Below are 15,076 nucleotides of genomic sequence, written 5' to 3'. Positions count from 1 at the left end.
CTTGGAATAGCCAAGGCCTTGTACTTTTCCAGTCTCTAGTCAGCTAAATTCCCAACACTTGGTGTGCCTGAAGTGTCCAGCCAGGAGCAGAGTGACTCTTGCCAAGGAACTTTGTGCTGCTGTCCCTTAATATTCAATCTGGTTTTTGCTGATCCCTTGCTGGGCATTTTTCCAGCTCTCTCAGCCTCCCGTTTGTAACAGGGTGAAGGAGCCCTGGCCCAGGCTGTGGCCCCGGGGGACACTGCCGGGGGGTCCCTGTCCCCCTGTGCCACCCCCAGGGCCACAGCCCCCCGTCCCCGTTTCAGGCTCTGGGGTCGATCTCATGGAACATCCTCTGGGAGAGGCTGCAGGGCCGGGGCGGGGAGACTCGGGGGGACAGGGGGGGACCCTGCTGTGCACGAGCAGGGTTGGACTGCTCTGGGGGAGCTGTGAGGGGGGCTGGGGCAGAGTGACCTCCCCAGTGACCTCACTCAGTCCCTGTGATGTCACACTGCCCCTGTGATGTCACAGCCCCCATGATGCCACACAGCTCTTTTGCAATGTCACACAGCCACCAGTGATGTCACAGCCCACTCTGAGTTGTCACACAGCCCCTGTGATCTCACACAGCTATGAGATGTCACCCTATGATGTGCTACATCTGCTTTGTGATGTCACAGAAGTCTTTGTGATGTCACAACCCACTCTCTGATGTCACAGAGCCACCCTCGATGATGGCAGAGTCTGCTCTATGGCCTCACACTATGATGTCACAGACAGCTTTGTGATGTCACAAACCCCTCAGTGATGCCATGAGACCTTTTCTGTGATGTCATACTGGCACTCTTTAATGTCACAGCACATACTTTGAACCCCACAGCCAGCTCTATGATGTCATTCAGCCATGCCATGTTGCCACAGCCTGCTCTGTGATGTCACAGAATACCCTCTGCGATGCTGTAGCTGCTCAGTGACTTCCACAACAAACTCTCTGATGTCATAGACCAATCTGTTGACTTCAAAATTGCTTCCTAGAGCATGATATTCTAATAATTGATAAAGCTCCTGAACTGTGGAGTAAATAACTCGGATTAAAATCTTTCTGTCCGATCATGATCAGAATCAATCAGAACTGTATTTATGTAAATATATCTGGTATTCCATCATTAATCCTGTGGGACAAATTGGGTTAAAGTTCAATTCCACCTGTCCAATCTTTTACACATAAACCTCTGACAAATTCTTGGGCTGGGATTGGATCCAGCTGTTCCCAGTCTCCTCTCTTAGAAGAAATTTTAACAGTCTAGGAGCCCTGCAAGGGTTTGAGGATCCATGGTGGCTGTTGGGTATACTTTCTGTGCCTCAGGTCTCAGGAGGAGTTTCTCCAATAAAGAAATCAAGCTTTTGCCTGAAGCTCCCACTGTGCCCATGACAGGAACCCCTGTGAGTGTCTGGGACATCCCGGCTCTTTGGCAGCCCGGGGACTCCTGGGATGTCACCGTGGAGCCCCCATGAGTGCCTGTGACAGATGGGTGCCTTTGCAGCACAAGGTGCCCTGGGATGTCACCATGGAATGGCTGTGACTGCCTCTGACCACAGGGCTCTTTACCATCCCAGAAACACCTAGAAGGTCTCCATGGGGCCCCTGTCTCTTGCCTGTGACATTCCAGCTCTGGAACAGCCTAGAGACTCTTGGAAAGCCCCCATGGAACCCCTCAGAGGGCCTGTGACAAATCTGATCCTTAGCAGGCAACCATCACCAGGACCCTGTTGCTATGGTCAGTTTCCATGGCAACCATCAGGAGCCTCCTGTTGCTATGGTCAGTTTCCATGGCAGCTCCATGGAGACCCCATGCCAGGGGCGGTTGCCATGGACACCAGCTCAGGCCTGCAGCCACAGCCTGTTGCCATGGCAACCATTGGCAGCCCCATCCCCAGGCTCATGGGATCCCAGAGCCACAGAATTGGCTGAGCTGGGAGGGACCCATCAGGATCCTCCAGTCCAACTGCTGGCCCTGCACAGGACACCCCAACAATGCCAGCCTGGGCCTGGCAGCACTGTCCAAACGCTGCTGCAGCTCAGAGAGCCGTGGAGCTGGGACCCTTCCCTGGGGAGCCTGGACAGGGCCCCAGCAGCCTCTGGCCAAAAACCTTTTCCTGACATCCAACCTGAGCCTGCCCCGACTCAGCTGCAGCCGTTCCCTCCACTCCTGTCCCTGGGCACCAGAGGGAAGAGGTTCCCACAGCCCCAGCCAGGGATCCGCTCCCAAGGCTGTTGCCATGGCCACCAGGGCTGGGACCAGCTGGGATGCTTGGTTTCCATGGGCTGGGGTTCAGGAATGGGATTCCCCAATTTCCTGCTTCTGCTAAAAGCACGTTGCCCTTGCTGCTCTCCTGCCTCCCATGGAAAGCACAAAAGGCAAAGATCCTGGGCTGGAATAAGAACAATTTATTGGGAACAGCAACGAGATAAGGAACAAATGGAACAGTAACAATATTGATAACAGAAGGGATAAATAAAACTGTTTACAGGGAAAACTACAAAACAACTTCCTGGCTCTTCCCAACAACATATATCCCCTTCCTGGAAATTTCAGCCTTCTCCTCAGGGAGAGAGAAAGTCCCTTTCCTGCCCCTGGCAATGACCTGAGGTGAGAGTGAATGTAATTACAGGGCCATGGAAAGACCCTCATGTTCTTCAGTTCTACACCATGTCATTGAGAGGGGAAGGTATTGGGGCAGTTGCCTTCCCAGCATGGATCATAGGGAACATGGATCACCCGCGCTCTTCCCAACGTTAAACCTCCATTGGGGATGAAGCTGGAGCAGTTCACAAAGCTCCTCCTGCAGCTGGGGCACTCGCAGGGCTTCCCTTAGTGGTGCCTCCACTGGTGTTTTCTCATGTTAGAGCTATCGGTGAAGCTCTTCCCACACTGGGGACACTCGTAGGGCCTCTCCCCGGTGTGGATGCGTTGGTGGGTGATGAGGTGGGAGTTTTGCTTGAAGCCCTTCCCACACTCAGGGCAGCGGAAGGGCCTCTCATCCGTGTGAATCCGCTCATGCAGGAGGAGATTGGAGCTGCTCTGAAACCTCTTCCCACACTGGGGACACTTGTAGGGCCTCTCCCCAGTGTGGGTGCGCCGGTGCCTGATGAGGTGGGAGTTGTTCTTGAAGCCGTTTCCACACTCAGGGCAGCGGAAGGGCCTCTGCTCAGTGTGAATCTGCTGGTGCTGGAGGAGATTGGAGCTGGTCCGAAACCTCTTCTGACACTGGGGACACTCGCAGGGCCTCTCCCCAGTATGGATGCGTTGGTGCCTGATGAGTTCTGACCTGTAGCTGAAGCCCTTCCCACACTCCCCACACTCGTAGGCCCATTCCCCGGTGTGGATGCGTTGGTGGGTCACAAGGGTGGATCTGTAACTGAAGCCCTTCCCACACTCCCCACACTTGTAGGGCCATTCCCCGGTGTGGATGCGTTGGTGGCTGATCAAGGTGCTGCTCTGCCTGAAGCTCTTCCCACACTCCAAGCACTTGTGGGGCTTCTCCCCATCATGAAGCTGCTCATGGACCACCAGCTCTGAGCTCTGGCTTGAGCTCTGTTCACCTTCCTGGCTCAGGAAGGGTCTTTCTTCCTCAGAGCACCCTGGGCTGGGTTTAGAGCCCCTCTTCCTATGGAATCTCTGGGGAGTTTCCTCCCCATTGGATTCCTGTGCCCTGGAGTCACTCATAACGGCCTTTTCCTCCAGGTTCTGCTGTGGGGATTTCTCCTCCCTGGTCCCAATCCTCAGCTTCTTGTCTGGGGGAGGAAGGACAAGGAGAGGATGGGATTTGCCTCCGTGCCACAGGGAAGGGGAAGGAGATCCCCCAAGTGCATCCCTGATAGGATGGTGTTGGCAGCAGGGTTGTCCTGCAACCAGGGGCCGTGCTGGGCTGGGAGATGGAGCAGGAGAGAGGGGGAAAGGGGCACTGACTTCCTTCTCACATGCCTGGGAGTCCTGGGGATCCTTCTTTTTCCTCACAGCCTCCTTTTCCATCTGGCAAATGTTTGGGGATGGGAAATTCTGCTTTGGGAGGAAAACAAGGAATGAGTACATTGAATTTTGCACTGGGTTTAAGGCAAACCTGGGAAAAGGTCTAAACCAGAATTACAATTTAAAATAAAATGAAGATCAAGGCAACGATACAGAAACACTGCCTTAAACTGACAGAGTCAGGATATAACCTGACACCCTGTTGGTCAGGGTGGTGGCTGCAGTCCCAATAAATGGTGGCTGCAGTCCTGTTGGAGAGGTGAACGTGATTCTGTCAAAGCAGTGATCCTGTAGAAGGGTCTGGTCTTCCTCTGAACGTCCAGTGGTGGTTATGGAGCTCTTGTCCTCTGCAATCCAGTAGGCAAGCTGCTCCTGGTTGTAGCAAGGCTCAGCTTATATCCAGGTAGGTATGCTTGGATCCTCCCCCTGGGTGGAGCATCCCACAATGGGATGATGGAATTTTATCAGTCCTGCAGTGATGCTCAATGGCCCATTCACAGAAGATATCTCCCTTGGAGTGCGTTATCAGGGCTGAGTCATGGAAGAGATAAAGAACACTGCCCCACCTGTTTATAGCAGTTGATGAAGATGGGGATTGAAAACATGCATTTGGTTACATCTTGCATGGCAACCTGAAACAGTGGGGTAATCCCTGCTCAGGGGGTGAACACCATCCCCCTTACCCAAACTGGCTCAAGTGTAAAACCCCCACCCTGGGAAGGCCACACACAGGGGACAATGTCACACTTGCCCTGCTCCAGGGGAGGTCTCTGTCCCTTGTCACTCATCTTTTCTCTTTCTTTCCATCTCTCTACCTCACATTTACTGTTCAATAAAATCCACTTTGGATTTGGTCGCGTTAGCACCTTAATTGGGGCAGAGGCGTGTCTCTAACAATTTTCTTAACCAAATTGCCATAATATTTATGCACAGTGAGTTCAGGGCACTGTTCTCTGACCCCAAGTGCCTTTGACAACAGCATGATTCCCTCCACTCAGGAGGTTGTGGTTCTTTCTGGAAGAACTCTTGGAAACTTGGACACAGTCCTTCCTTCCTCCTGGGGAGCTTATAGAGCTTATAAAAGCTTTATTTCTTTATGGGAGAAATGATGAGGAAAATGGCTTTTATGGGTGGCCAGTGTAAAAAAAAATAATTTGTTGTCTTTCCTTATAAAGTTGTTAAAATCACAGGAGGAAATGGAGCAAATGTTACCAGTGAGACTGACAAGGTTCAGTCACCCCACAGTGAGGAATGCAAGGCGGCTAAAAGTCCCAGAAGAAGGCCAGCTCAAGTAGCTAAATTTCCGAATAAGTCCTGAAATTCCCAGGCTTGGGGGCTTTACCAAATGTGAGAATAATTTTTCTTTTTTATCCCTGTCATCTTTGTGACTGCTACACAGAGCTTTCCCTTCCTTTTAATAGTCTGTATTGGGCCAAATTTCCACTTTCCTGTTATCGGAACTGGGCAGCAGCTGAGCTGGAGATGTGCAGGAAGCAATGAATATTGGAATTGCCACATCACTTCTTGGAATGTCGGTTTATTCATATTTGGAATTTGTTTGCGCTTTCATCCCAAGTTACTTGTGGGAAGACCATATATTCTTCAAAGTGATTTTGCAGAGTCAGGTTTGATTTCTGCCAAGTTTATTTTGTCCATTGCCCGGAGGATTCTCAAGGGGTCTCTGTGCCTCTCGCACTGGGGGATGCATGGGAGGGGCTTGGGGGGGGGGATTCCTGTCCCTGTCACCCCAGGGCATTTCCTAGGGGTGTCCCTGTCCCTGTCACCCCAGGCCATTCCGCAAGGGGTCTCCATCATTTTCACCCAGGAAATGCCTGGGGGGTCTCCCTCCCTCTCACCCCTGTGCCAGGGGGTGCTCGGGGCAGTCTCTGTCCCTCTCAGCCCAGGGGATGCTCGGGGGTCTCTGTGCCCTCACCCTGGGGGATGCTCGGGGGGTCTCCATCCCTCTGGCCTCAGGCAATGCCTGTGCAGGGCTGGGGACCAGGGGCTCTGTGTCCCTCTCACCGCTGAGGCTGCTCGGGGCTGGGGGGGCTCTCTGACCTTCTCACACCTGGGGAGACTGGGGGGGTCTCTGTCCCTCTCAGGCCTGGTGTGACCCCACCCAAACATCATCGGGGTCACAGGGACAGAGACACCCCCAAAGCCCCAGAAGGGCTGAACCTGGGATTTGGTTTGGGGTTGAGGATTTAGGAAGGGGCTGGAATTGGGGCTGGGCTCGGAGTTGGGGCTGAGATTGGATTTGGCCTGAGATTGGGGTTAAGGCAAGACATGGGATTGGCTTTAGGGCTGGGATTGGCATAGATGAGTTTGGGACTGGGATGAGAATAATACAGAACTGAGTGTGTCTAAACATGGAGTGAGACTGAGACCAGAATTGGGATCAGGTTTGGGATGGAGCTCACCCAGAGTAGGACAGGGGGGATGTCACAGCGGGAAGGTTTGGGGAAAATCCTGGATTGGGGAAAAACAAGGTGTTAATGCCTTGGGTTGGGGATTCCTCCCACCCAAGTCTATCTCTAGAAGTCACCTGCTGTGCATAAAAACCTCCAAAAATCAAGAGTGAATGAAAAAAAAAAACCCACAAGGTGTTTCCCATTTCCAGTCTCATCCCTCTTGGGTTCTGGTGGTCCCCTCTCTCAGGGCTGCTGGGGATCCCATGGGTCCTGGGGATTCCCCCCATCCAGGGTCCTGCTTTTGGATTCTGGGAGGTTCTGGGGTCCCAAGGTCCCCCTCCCCTGCCTCCCCTCAATCCAGCCACTTGGGGTTCCCCATTCTTTCCACCACCCTGTCCTGGTTTAGGGCAAATTTGGTTGAAACCCTCCAAAAGCAGTTTCCTCTAGAATGCCGATTCAGCAGCCCCACCCTCAGCCAGTCCAGGAAAATATTTCCGGGGAGAAAATTCTAAAAAAACTTTATTTTACAGGCAAAGCATTCACCAGCACAAAAATTGAACAATATTAAGCAATAAAACCTCCTGCTGCTCAAAAATAGATGACAAACTCCGAAAGTCCCTCCTTTGGTTGTAGCTCGGCCCACTCAGTGTCTTATCAGTGTCTTATCAGTGTCTTATCAGTGTCTTATCAGTCACTTATCAGTCACTTATCAGTCTATTATCAGTCCGTCCAGCGCTGGAAATGCCTCGGCCCAGGTCCATCGCAGTGGGCCTCAGGCGGGACCTGCCGGTGGTGTTCTGGTTGTTCAGTCCAGAACAGGTTTGAACAGCTCCAAAGAAAAAGAAAAATCAAAGTCCAGGGAACTTCTCTGCCTCAGAGAGCTAAAAACTAACTAAAAGCAAAGGAGAGCTATGTCCTGCTGTCTGTCCATCCAGCAGCTGGAATGTAGAGGAGTGAGTGCAGTTTCTGAAAATAAACTGCAGCTTCTTCCTCCTCCTCTTCGCTCTCAGAACCAGACTTAAAGGTGCAGAACTCATTTCTGGACTAAACAGACTGATGGGGTACGAGCATCATGAAGTCACCCCAGGACACCCCTGTCAGGGTCAGGGGGTCCCGTCCCCGCCTCATCTCCGAGCTGCCGGGGGTCCCCCAGCTCCGGTATCGCCCCTTCCCCTCTCCCCGCCCCGGGGGTCCCCCGTTCCACAGCCCCGGCTCTCACGGGGATCCCCAAAACCAATGTCCTGCCCCGTCGGTACCGGGCCATCCCCACGTGGAGCCCCCGGGACCCTCCCGAGGGGCGATCGCGCCTCCTCTCCCCCCGAAAAAGCTCCTCTTGGGGAGTCCGTAGATATCCGGGGCTCGAGTCCGGGATCTGCCGGCTCCGAACACTCTCCAAAAAATCCCCCTGGAGACCCCTGGCTGGAGCCGGGGCGAGCTCGCCCTCCGCCCTCACCTGCGGCTCGGGGCTAGGGGCGATGCTCCCGGGGCAGGGGGTGCTGCAGGCTCGGCGTGCGGGCGCTGCGAGCGCCGCGATTCTCCCGCTCTTGCTCCTGCTCCTCTCTCCCTCCTCTTCCTCCCGCATTTCCTCCGCTGCCGGCCCGGACCCCCCATTCCCACCGCTCTGCCCCGCGGCCCCGCAGCACCGGCTGCTGGGTGGGGGAGCCCCCGATCGGCCCCAGGGCTGGGCAGGGGGCTCGGGGATTCCCCCGGGGCGGATCCGTCCCCCCGGCCCGAGCCCCAAATTCCGCTCCGGGGCCGCTGGGCTCTGCGGACCCGCCTGGCAGCCGGTGAGTCATCGGCGAGAAAAGCTCTGGTTGGCTGGAAATTGTTTACCGCGTCCTCTGATTGGCTGGAATTGTAAAAGGCGCTACGCCCTGCGGGTGTTCCTGGGAGCTGCGGAGTCCAGGCGGGAGCCTTTTCCCGTTTCTTTCTGTTCTCTGAGACCTCTTCCCGATTTCTTTCTCTCCCTTTCTCCTCCCCATTTCTTGTTCCGTTCAGTCCACGTTATTGAACGTGGTTTGAATCGTCCATTGCTTTCCCACGCTCTCATTCGCTCCTTCACTGGGGCGGAGGCGTCTCTCCCTCGCGGGGTCGTAATCCATGGACAGGGTCCCTTCCCACCCCAGTCCTTCCAGGACTCGCTTCTATTTCCTCCCTCCCTCTGCTTCCAGAGGGGAAGGTGCTGGAAAATGTCCATCCACGCCACCTTTGCTGTGTGCTCTGGGAGCCCACAGAGTTGCTGGATCTTCTCCCCTTGGCAGAGAAACTCCTTGGGAGGCATGGCAGGAGCAACACCCTGGGAGCCTCGGGAATGCCCCTCTGGGATCCACGGCACACACTGCCAGGGTCTGGAATTCCAGTTCTCAGCTATGAAAAGATGTTCCTGCCCTTGAGGGCAAAGCTGTCAAGAAGGAGCCAAAAGCCAAGTGGAGCAAGATCTTACAGTGGCATTTCACTGCAAGCCTTCATAACTTCACCCATGGTTGTTGTAGCTCCTGAATTGGGAATTAAATCCGGGCACGGTCTTTGGTGTGAGCTGCCCTGGGTCAAGGGAGACACTGAGAGAGAAACAGAGCAGGCAAAGAGAGGCAGGAGAGGGCACAAACACAGTCAGCTGAGAAGGTGGCACTCTGAAAACAGACCAGAACTAACTGAAAAGGAATATAACAGAAAGGAATAATTTTGCACCTTTTATTTACTATCAAAATACAATTTCTTCCCCTTCTCACAAACCTCTTGCCAGTGTCATTCAGCAGGGCTGTCAGAAAGTCCATCATTCTGGGTGGATGTTCCAGGCCGCAGCCACAAGGAAAGAGGGAATGGGGATTTTCCTGCTCCTGGGGAGTTTGACATCCTCAGCTGAGGAGAGGAGGAGGCACCAGAAGAAAAGGGCAGCTGGGCTTCACCCTTCCACAGGAAAAACGGGGCGGGGAAATCCCTCATCCTGTCTGCTGCTACTCCCACAGGGATGTGAGGGCTGATCCCAGAGCCCCAGTGGTCACAGTCAGGGCTGCCCTCAGGGAATGCTCGCCTGATATTGAGGGGCAGCGTGGGAACACCTGGATCTTGGGGCATCCAGCTGCTCCCCATGTTTGGAGGTGACTGAGGAGGGCTGGAACAACGCCAGGGACATCCTGCAGTGACATCCCCCCTGTCCTGCCCTGGGTGAGCTCAGTCCCAAACCTGACCCTGATCCTGGTCTCAATCTCACTCCATGTTTAGACACACTCACAGTTCTGTATTTAATCACATCCCAGTTCCAAACTTGTCTAGCCCTAGACCCAATCCCAACCCCAGCCCTAAAGCTAATCCCATGTCTAGCCTTAACCCCAATCCCAGTTCTAATCCAAATCTTAGCCCCAACTCCAATCCCAGCCCCAATTCATGCCCCTCCCTAAATCCTCAGCCCCAAACCAAATTCCGGGTTCAGCCCTTCTGGGGGTTTGGGGGTGTCTCTGTCCCTCGGACCCCGATGATTTTTGGGTGGGGTCACAGCAGGGCTGAGAGGGACAGAGACGCCCCCGGCCTCCCCAGGTGTGAGAAGGTCAGAGAGCCCCCCCAGCCCCGAGCAGCCTCAGCGGTGAGAGGGACACAGAGCCCCTGGTCCCCAGCCCTGCACAGGCATTGCCTGAGGCCAGAGGGATGGAGACCCCCCGAGCATCCCCTGGGCTGAGAGGGACAGAGACTGCCCCGAGCACCCCCTGGTACAGGGGTGAGAGGGAGGGAGACCCCCAGGCATTCCCTGGGTGAAAATGATGGAGACCCCCTGGGGAATGGCCTGGGATGACAGGGACAGAGACAATTCCCTGGGGAATGGCCTGGGATGACAGGGACAACCCTTCCAAGCCCCACCCAAGCATCCATCAGGGCGAGAGGCACAGACACCCCTTCAGCATCTCCTGGACACTGGAAAAAATAAACTTGGTAGAAATCAAACTTTGCATAAAATACTTTGATGAATATTTGATTTCCCACTAGTCACATGTGATGAAAACAGAAAGAAATCCCAACATGAATAAATGGACAATTCAAGCAGAGATGTGGCAGTTCCAATATTCATTGGTTTCTGCACAGCTCCAGCTCAGCTGCTGGCAGGTTCCAATAAAAGAAAAGTGGAAATTCGGCCCAATACACACCATGAAAAGGAAGGGAAAGCTCTGTGTAGCTGTCACAAAGGTGATGGGGACAAAGAGAATGATGATTCTCACATTTGCTAAAGTGCCCAAGCCTGGGAACTCAGGAGTTATTTGGAAATTTAGCTACTTGAGCTGGCCTTCTTCTGGGACTTTTAGCCGCCTTGTGTTCCTCACCATGGGGTGAATGAACCTTGTCAGTCTCACTGGTAACATTTGCTCTGTTTCCTCCAGTGATTTTAACAACTCTTTAAGGAAAGACAGCAAATTATTTTCTTTACACTGGCCACCCATAAAAGCCATTTTCCTCATCAGTTCTCCCATAAAGAAATAAAGATTTTATAAGCTCCATAAGGTCCCCAGGAGGAAGGAGGGACTGTGTCGAAGTTTGCAAGAGTTCTGCCAGAAAGAACCACAACCTCCTCAGTGGAGGGAACCATGCTGTTGTCAAAGGCACTTGGGGTCAGAGAACAGTGCCCTGAACTCACTGGACCAAAATAATATGGCAATATGGTCAAGAAAATTGTTAGAGAGATGCCTCTGCCCCAATTAAGGTGCTAAAAAGACCAAATCCAAGGCCGATTTTATTGAACAGTAAATGTGAGGTAGAGAGAGAGATGGAAAGAAAGAAAAAAGATGAGAGACCAAGGAAGTGACAAGGGACAGAGACCTCCCCTGGAGCAGGGCAAGTGTGACATTGTCCCCTGTGTGTGTGTGGCCTTCCCAGGGTGGGGGTTTTACACCTGAGCCAGTTTGGGTAAGGGGGGTGGTGTTCACCCCCTGAGCAGGGATTACACCACTGTTTCAGGTGGCCATGCAAGATGTAACCAAATGCATGTTTTCAATCACCATCTTCATCAACTGCTATAAACAGGTGGGGCAGGGTTCTTTATCTCTTCCATGACTCAGCCCTGATAACGCCCTGCTGGGGAGATATCTCCTGTGAATGGGCCATTGAGCATCACTGCAAGACTGATAAAATTCCATCCTCCCATTGTGGGATGCTCCGCCCAGGGGGAGGATCCAAGCATTCCTACCTGGATATAAGCTGACACTTTGCTACACCAGGAGCAGCTTGCCTACCGGATTGTCAGAGGACAAGAGCTCCATAACCACCACACCACCACTCGACCTCGAGAGGAAGACCAGACCCTTCTAGAGAATCACTGCTTTGACAGAATCACCTTCTTCACTCCAACAGGACTGCAGCCACCATTGAATGGGACGGCTGCCACCACCCTGAACAACAGGGTGTCAGGTTATATCCTGACACTGTCACTTTAAGGCAGTTTTTTTATAACGTTTGCCTTGATCTTCATTTTCTTTTAAATTGTAATTCTAATTTAGACCCTCCCCAGGTTTGCCTTCAAACCAGTACAAAAAACTCAATGTACTCATTCCTTGTTTTCCTCCCAAAACAGGATTTCCCATCCCCAAACCTTTGCCAGATGGAACAGGAGGCTGTGAGGAACAGGAATGTTCCCCGGGACACCCAGGCAGGTGAGGAGGAAGTCAGTGCCCCTTTCCCTCTCTCTCCTGCTCTATCTCCCAGCCCAGCACAGCCCCCGGCTGCAGGACAACCCTGCTGCCAACCCCGTCCTGCTGGGGATGCACTGGGGGGATCTCCTTCCCCCTTCCTGTGGCATGGAGGCAAATCCCATCCTCTCCTTGTCCTTCCTCCCCCAGACAAGAAGCTGAGGATTGGAACCAGGGAGGACAAATCCCCACAGCAGAACCTCGTGGAAGAGGCCATAATGAGTGTGTCTAGGGCACAGGAATCCAACGGGGATGAAAATCCCCAGAGATTCCACAGGAAGAGGCGCTCCAAACTCAGCCCAGTGTGCTCTGAGGAGGAAAGACCCTCCCTTAGCCAGGAAGGTGGGCAGAGCTTCAGCCAGAGTTCAGAGCTGGTGGTCCATGAGCAGCTTCATGATGGGGAGAAGCCCCACAAGTGCTTGGAGTGTGGGAAGAGCTTCAGGCAGAGACACCACCTGATCAGCCACCAGATGATCCACACCGGGGAATGGCCCTACAAGTGTGGGGAGTGTGGGAAGGGCTGCAGCTACAGATCTGCCCTTGTGACCCACCAACGCATCCACGCAGGAGAGAGGCCCTACGAGTGTCCCCAGTGTGGGAAGAGGTTTCAGACCAGCTCCAATCTCCTCCAGCACCAGTGGATTCACACCAAGGAGAGGCCCTTCAGCTGCCCTGAGTGCGGGAAGGGCTTCAAGCACAACTACACTCTCATCATCCACCGGCGCATCCACACTGGAGAGAGGCCCTATGAGTGTCCCCAGTGTGGGAAAAGCTTCACCACCAGCTCTCACGTGACCAGACACCAACGGAAGCACCGGTAAGGGAAGCCCTGCAAATGCCACAAAGGCAGGAACAGCTTCATGCACCACTCCAGCTTCATCCCCACATTAGAGGGCCCACATTGGGAAGATCCCTGGTGATCCAGTTTCTCTTAGGTCTATGCTGGGACGACACCTGTCCCTTTTCCTGCCCATACCAGTGTCATGATGTGGCATTGAAAAACATGAGGGTCTTGCCATGGCTGTGTCATTACATTCACTCCCACGTCAGAGAATTTTCAGGTGCAGAAAAGGGACACACTCTCTCTCTCTCCCTGAGAAGAAGTGTGTCCTTTCCAGATAGGGGAAATTGTGGCCAGGAAGACCCAGTGAGTTGTGTTTTAGTTTTCCCAGTAAACTTCTTCATTTATCCCTTCTGTTATCAATATTGTTTCAGTTCTGTTTGTCCCTCATCTCGTTCCTGTTCCTAATAAATTGTTCTTATCCCAGACTGGACCTTTGCCTTTGTGCTTTCCATGGGAGGTGAGAGGGCAGCGAGGGCAGCGCAGTTTTAGCGGGGGCGGGAAACTGAGGAATCCCATCCCTGAACCCTAGCCCCTGGAAACCGAGCATCCCAGCTGCTCCCAGCCCTGGTGGCCATGGCAACAGCCTTGGGAGCAGGTCCCTGGCTGGGCCTGTGGGAACCTCTTCTCTCTGGTGCCCAGGGACAGGAGTGGAGGGAACGGCTGCAACTGAGTCGGGGCAGGCTCAGGTTGGATGTCAGGAAAAGGTTTTTGGCCAGAGGCTGCTGGGGCCCTGTCCAGGCTCCCCAGGGAAGGGTCCCAGCTCCAGGGCTCTCTGAGCTGCAGCAGCGTTTGGACAGTGCTGCCAGGCCCAGGCTGGCATTGTTGGGGTGTCCTGTGCAGGGCCAGCAGTTGGACTGGAGGATCCTGATGGGTCCCTCCCAGCTCAGCCAATTCTGTGGTTCTGGGATCCCATGAGCCTGGGGATGGGGCTGCCAATGGTTGCCATGGCAACAGGCTGTGGCTGCAGGCCTGAGCTGGTGTCCATGGCAACCAGCCCTGGCAAAGGGTATCCATGGAGCTGCCAAGGGACTGAGCGTAGCAACAGGGGGCTGGGGATGGTTGCCATGGAAACTGACCATAGCAACAGGGTCCTGGTGATGGTTGCCTGCTAAGGATCAGATTTGTCACAGGCCCTCTGAGGGGTTCCATGGGGGCTTTCCAAGAGTCTCTAGGCTGTTCCAGAGCTGGAATGTCACAGGCAAGAGACAGGGGCCCCATGGAGACCTTCTAGGTGTTTCTGGGATGGTAAAGAGCCCTGTGGTCAGAGGCAGTCACAGCCATTCCATGGTGACATCCCAGGGCACCTTGTGCTGCAAAGGCACCCATCTGTCACAGGCACTCATGGGGGCTCCACGGTGACATCCCAGGAGTCCCCGGGCTGCCAAAGAGCCGGGATGTCCCAGACACTCACAGGGGTTCCTGTCATGGGCACAGTGGGAGCTTCAGGCAAAAGCTTGATTTCTTTATTGGAGAAACTCCTCCTGAGACGTGAGGTGGAGAAATGACACCCAACAGCCTCCATGGATCCTCATACCTTTGCAGGACCCCTAGACTTCTAAAATTCCTTCAAAGAGAGGAGACTCGGAGTGGCTGGATCCAATCCCAGCCCCAGAATTTGTCAAAGGTGTAAAAGATTGAACAGATGGTATTCGACTAACACAATTTGTCCTGCAGGATTCATGATAGAATACCAGATTAATTTATATAAGTATGTTTCTGGCTTATTCTGATCATGATCAGATGGAAAGATCACCAGCACAGTTATTTACTCCACAGTTCAGGAGCTATAACAACTATTAGAATATAGTGCTCTAGCCAGCAATTTTGAAGTCAGCAGGGCCTTGCTGGAGTTGTTGGAGCCCATTGCAGGCAGAGCCTCCTGCTCCAGCAGGAACTGCCTTTCCTGTGCCATCAGCAGGGCAGGTCCCGCTGCAGGAAAAGCCCCAGGCCAGCCCCAGCACAGGGAAGGGCTCGGGCACAAGGGCAGAGTGCCGTGCTGGGAGCTGGGCCAGGGAGAGCCTGAGGCACCAAAGGCACCCTGGCAGCAGCAGCTGCTTGCAGGCCATGGCCAGAAGCCTCCCTTGGCAGCCCGGCCTGGTGGCCACCACTGCAGAGCTGCTGCCTCAGGGCTCATTCCTGGCT

General features: G+C 53.9%; 2 protein-coding genes across 2 annotated transcripts in view; both read right to left on the bottom strand.

The window, feature by feature from the left end:
• Window positions 1–8,003, bottom strand: part of LOC141730024 (uncharacterized) — a 110,749-nt gene extending 102,746 nt beyond the window's left edge. Inside the window, 2 exon segments of the mRNA XM_074546663.1 lie at window positions 2,869–3,536; window positions 7,875–8,003. Coding sequence (XP_074402764.1) covers window positions 2,869–3,536; window positions 7,875–8,003 — 797 coding nt within the window.
• The window catches only part of LOC141730023 (serine/threonine-protein kinase pim-1-like), a 354,289-nt gene that overhangs the window by 120,238 nt on the left and 218,975 nt on the right, over window positions 1–15,076 (bottom strand). The window lies entirely within an intron of this gene.

The sequence above is a fragment of the Zonotrichia albicollis genome, chromosome 9 (assembly GCF_047830755.1).
Source record: "Zonotrichia albicollis isolate bZonAlb1 chromosome 9, bZonAlb1.hap1, whole genome shotgun sequence".
Classification (NCBI taxonomy): domain Eukaryota; kingdom Metazoa; phylum Chordata; class Aves; order Passeriformes; family Passerellidae; genus Zonotrichia; species Zonotrichia albicollis.
Note: the sequence above shows the minus strand (reverse complement) of the source record. Positions and strands in the feature narration are given on the sequence as shown.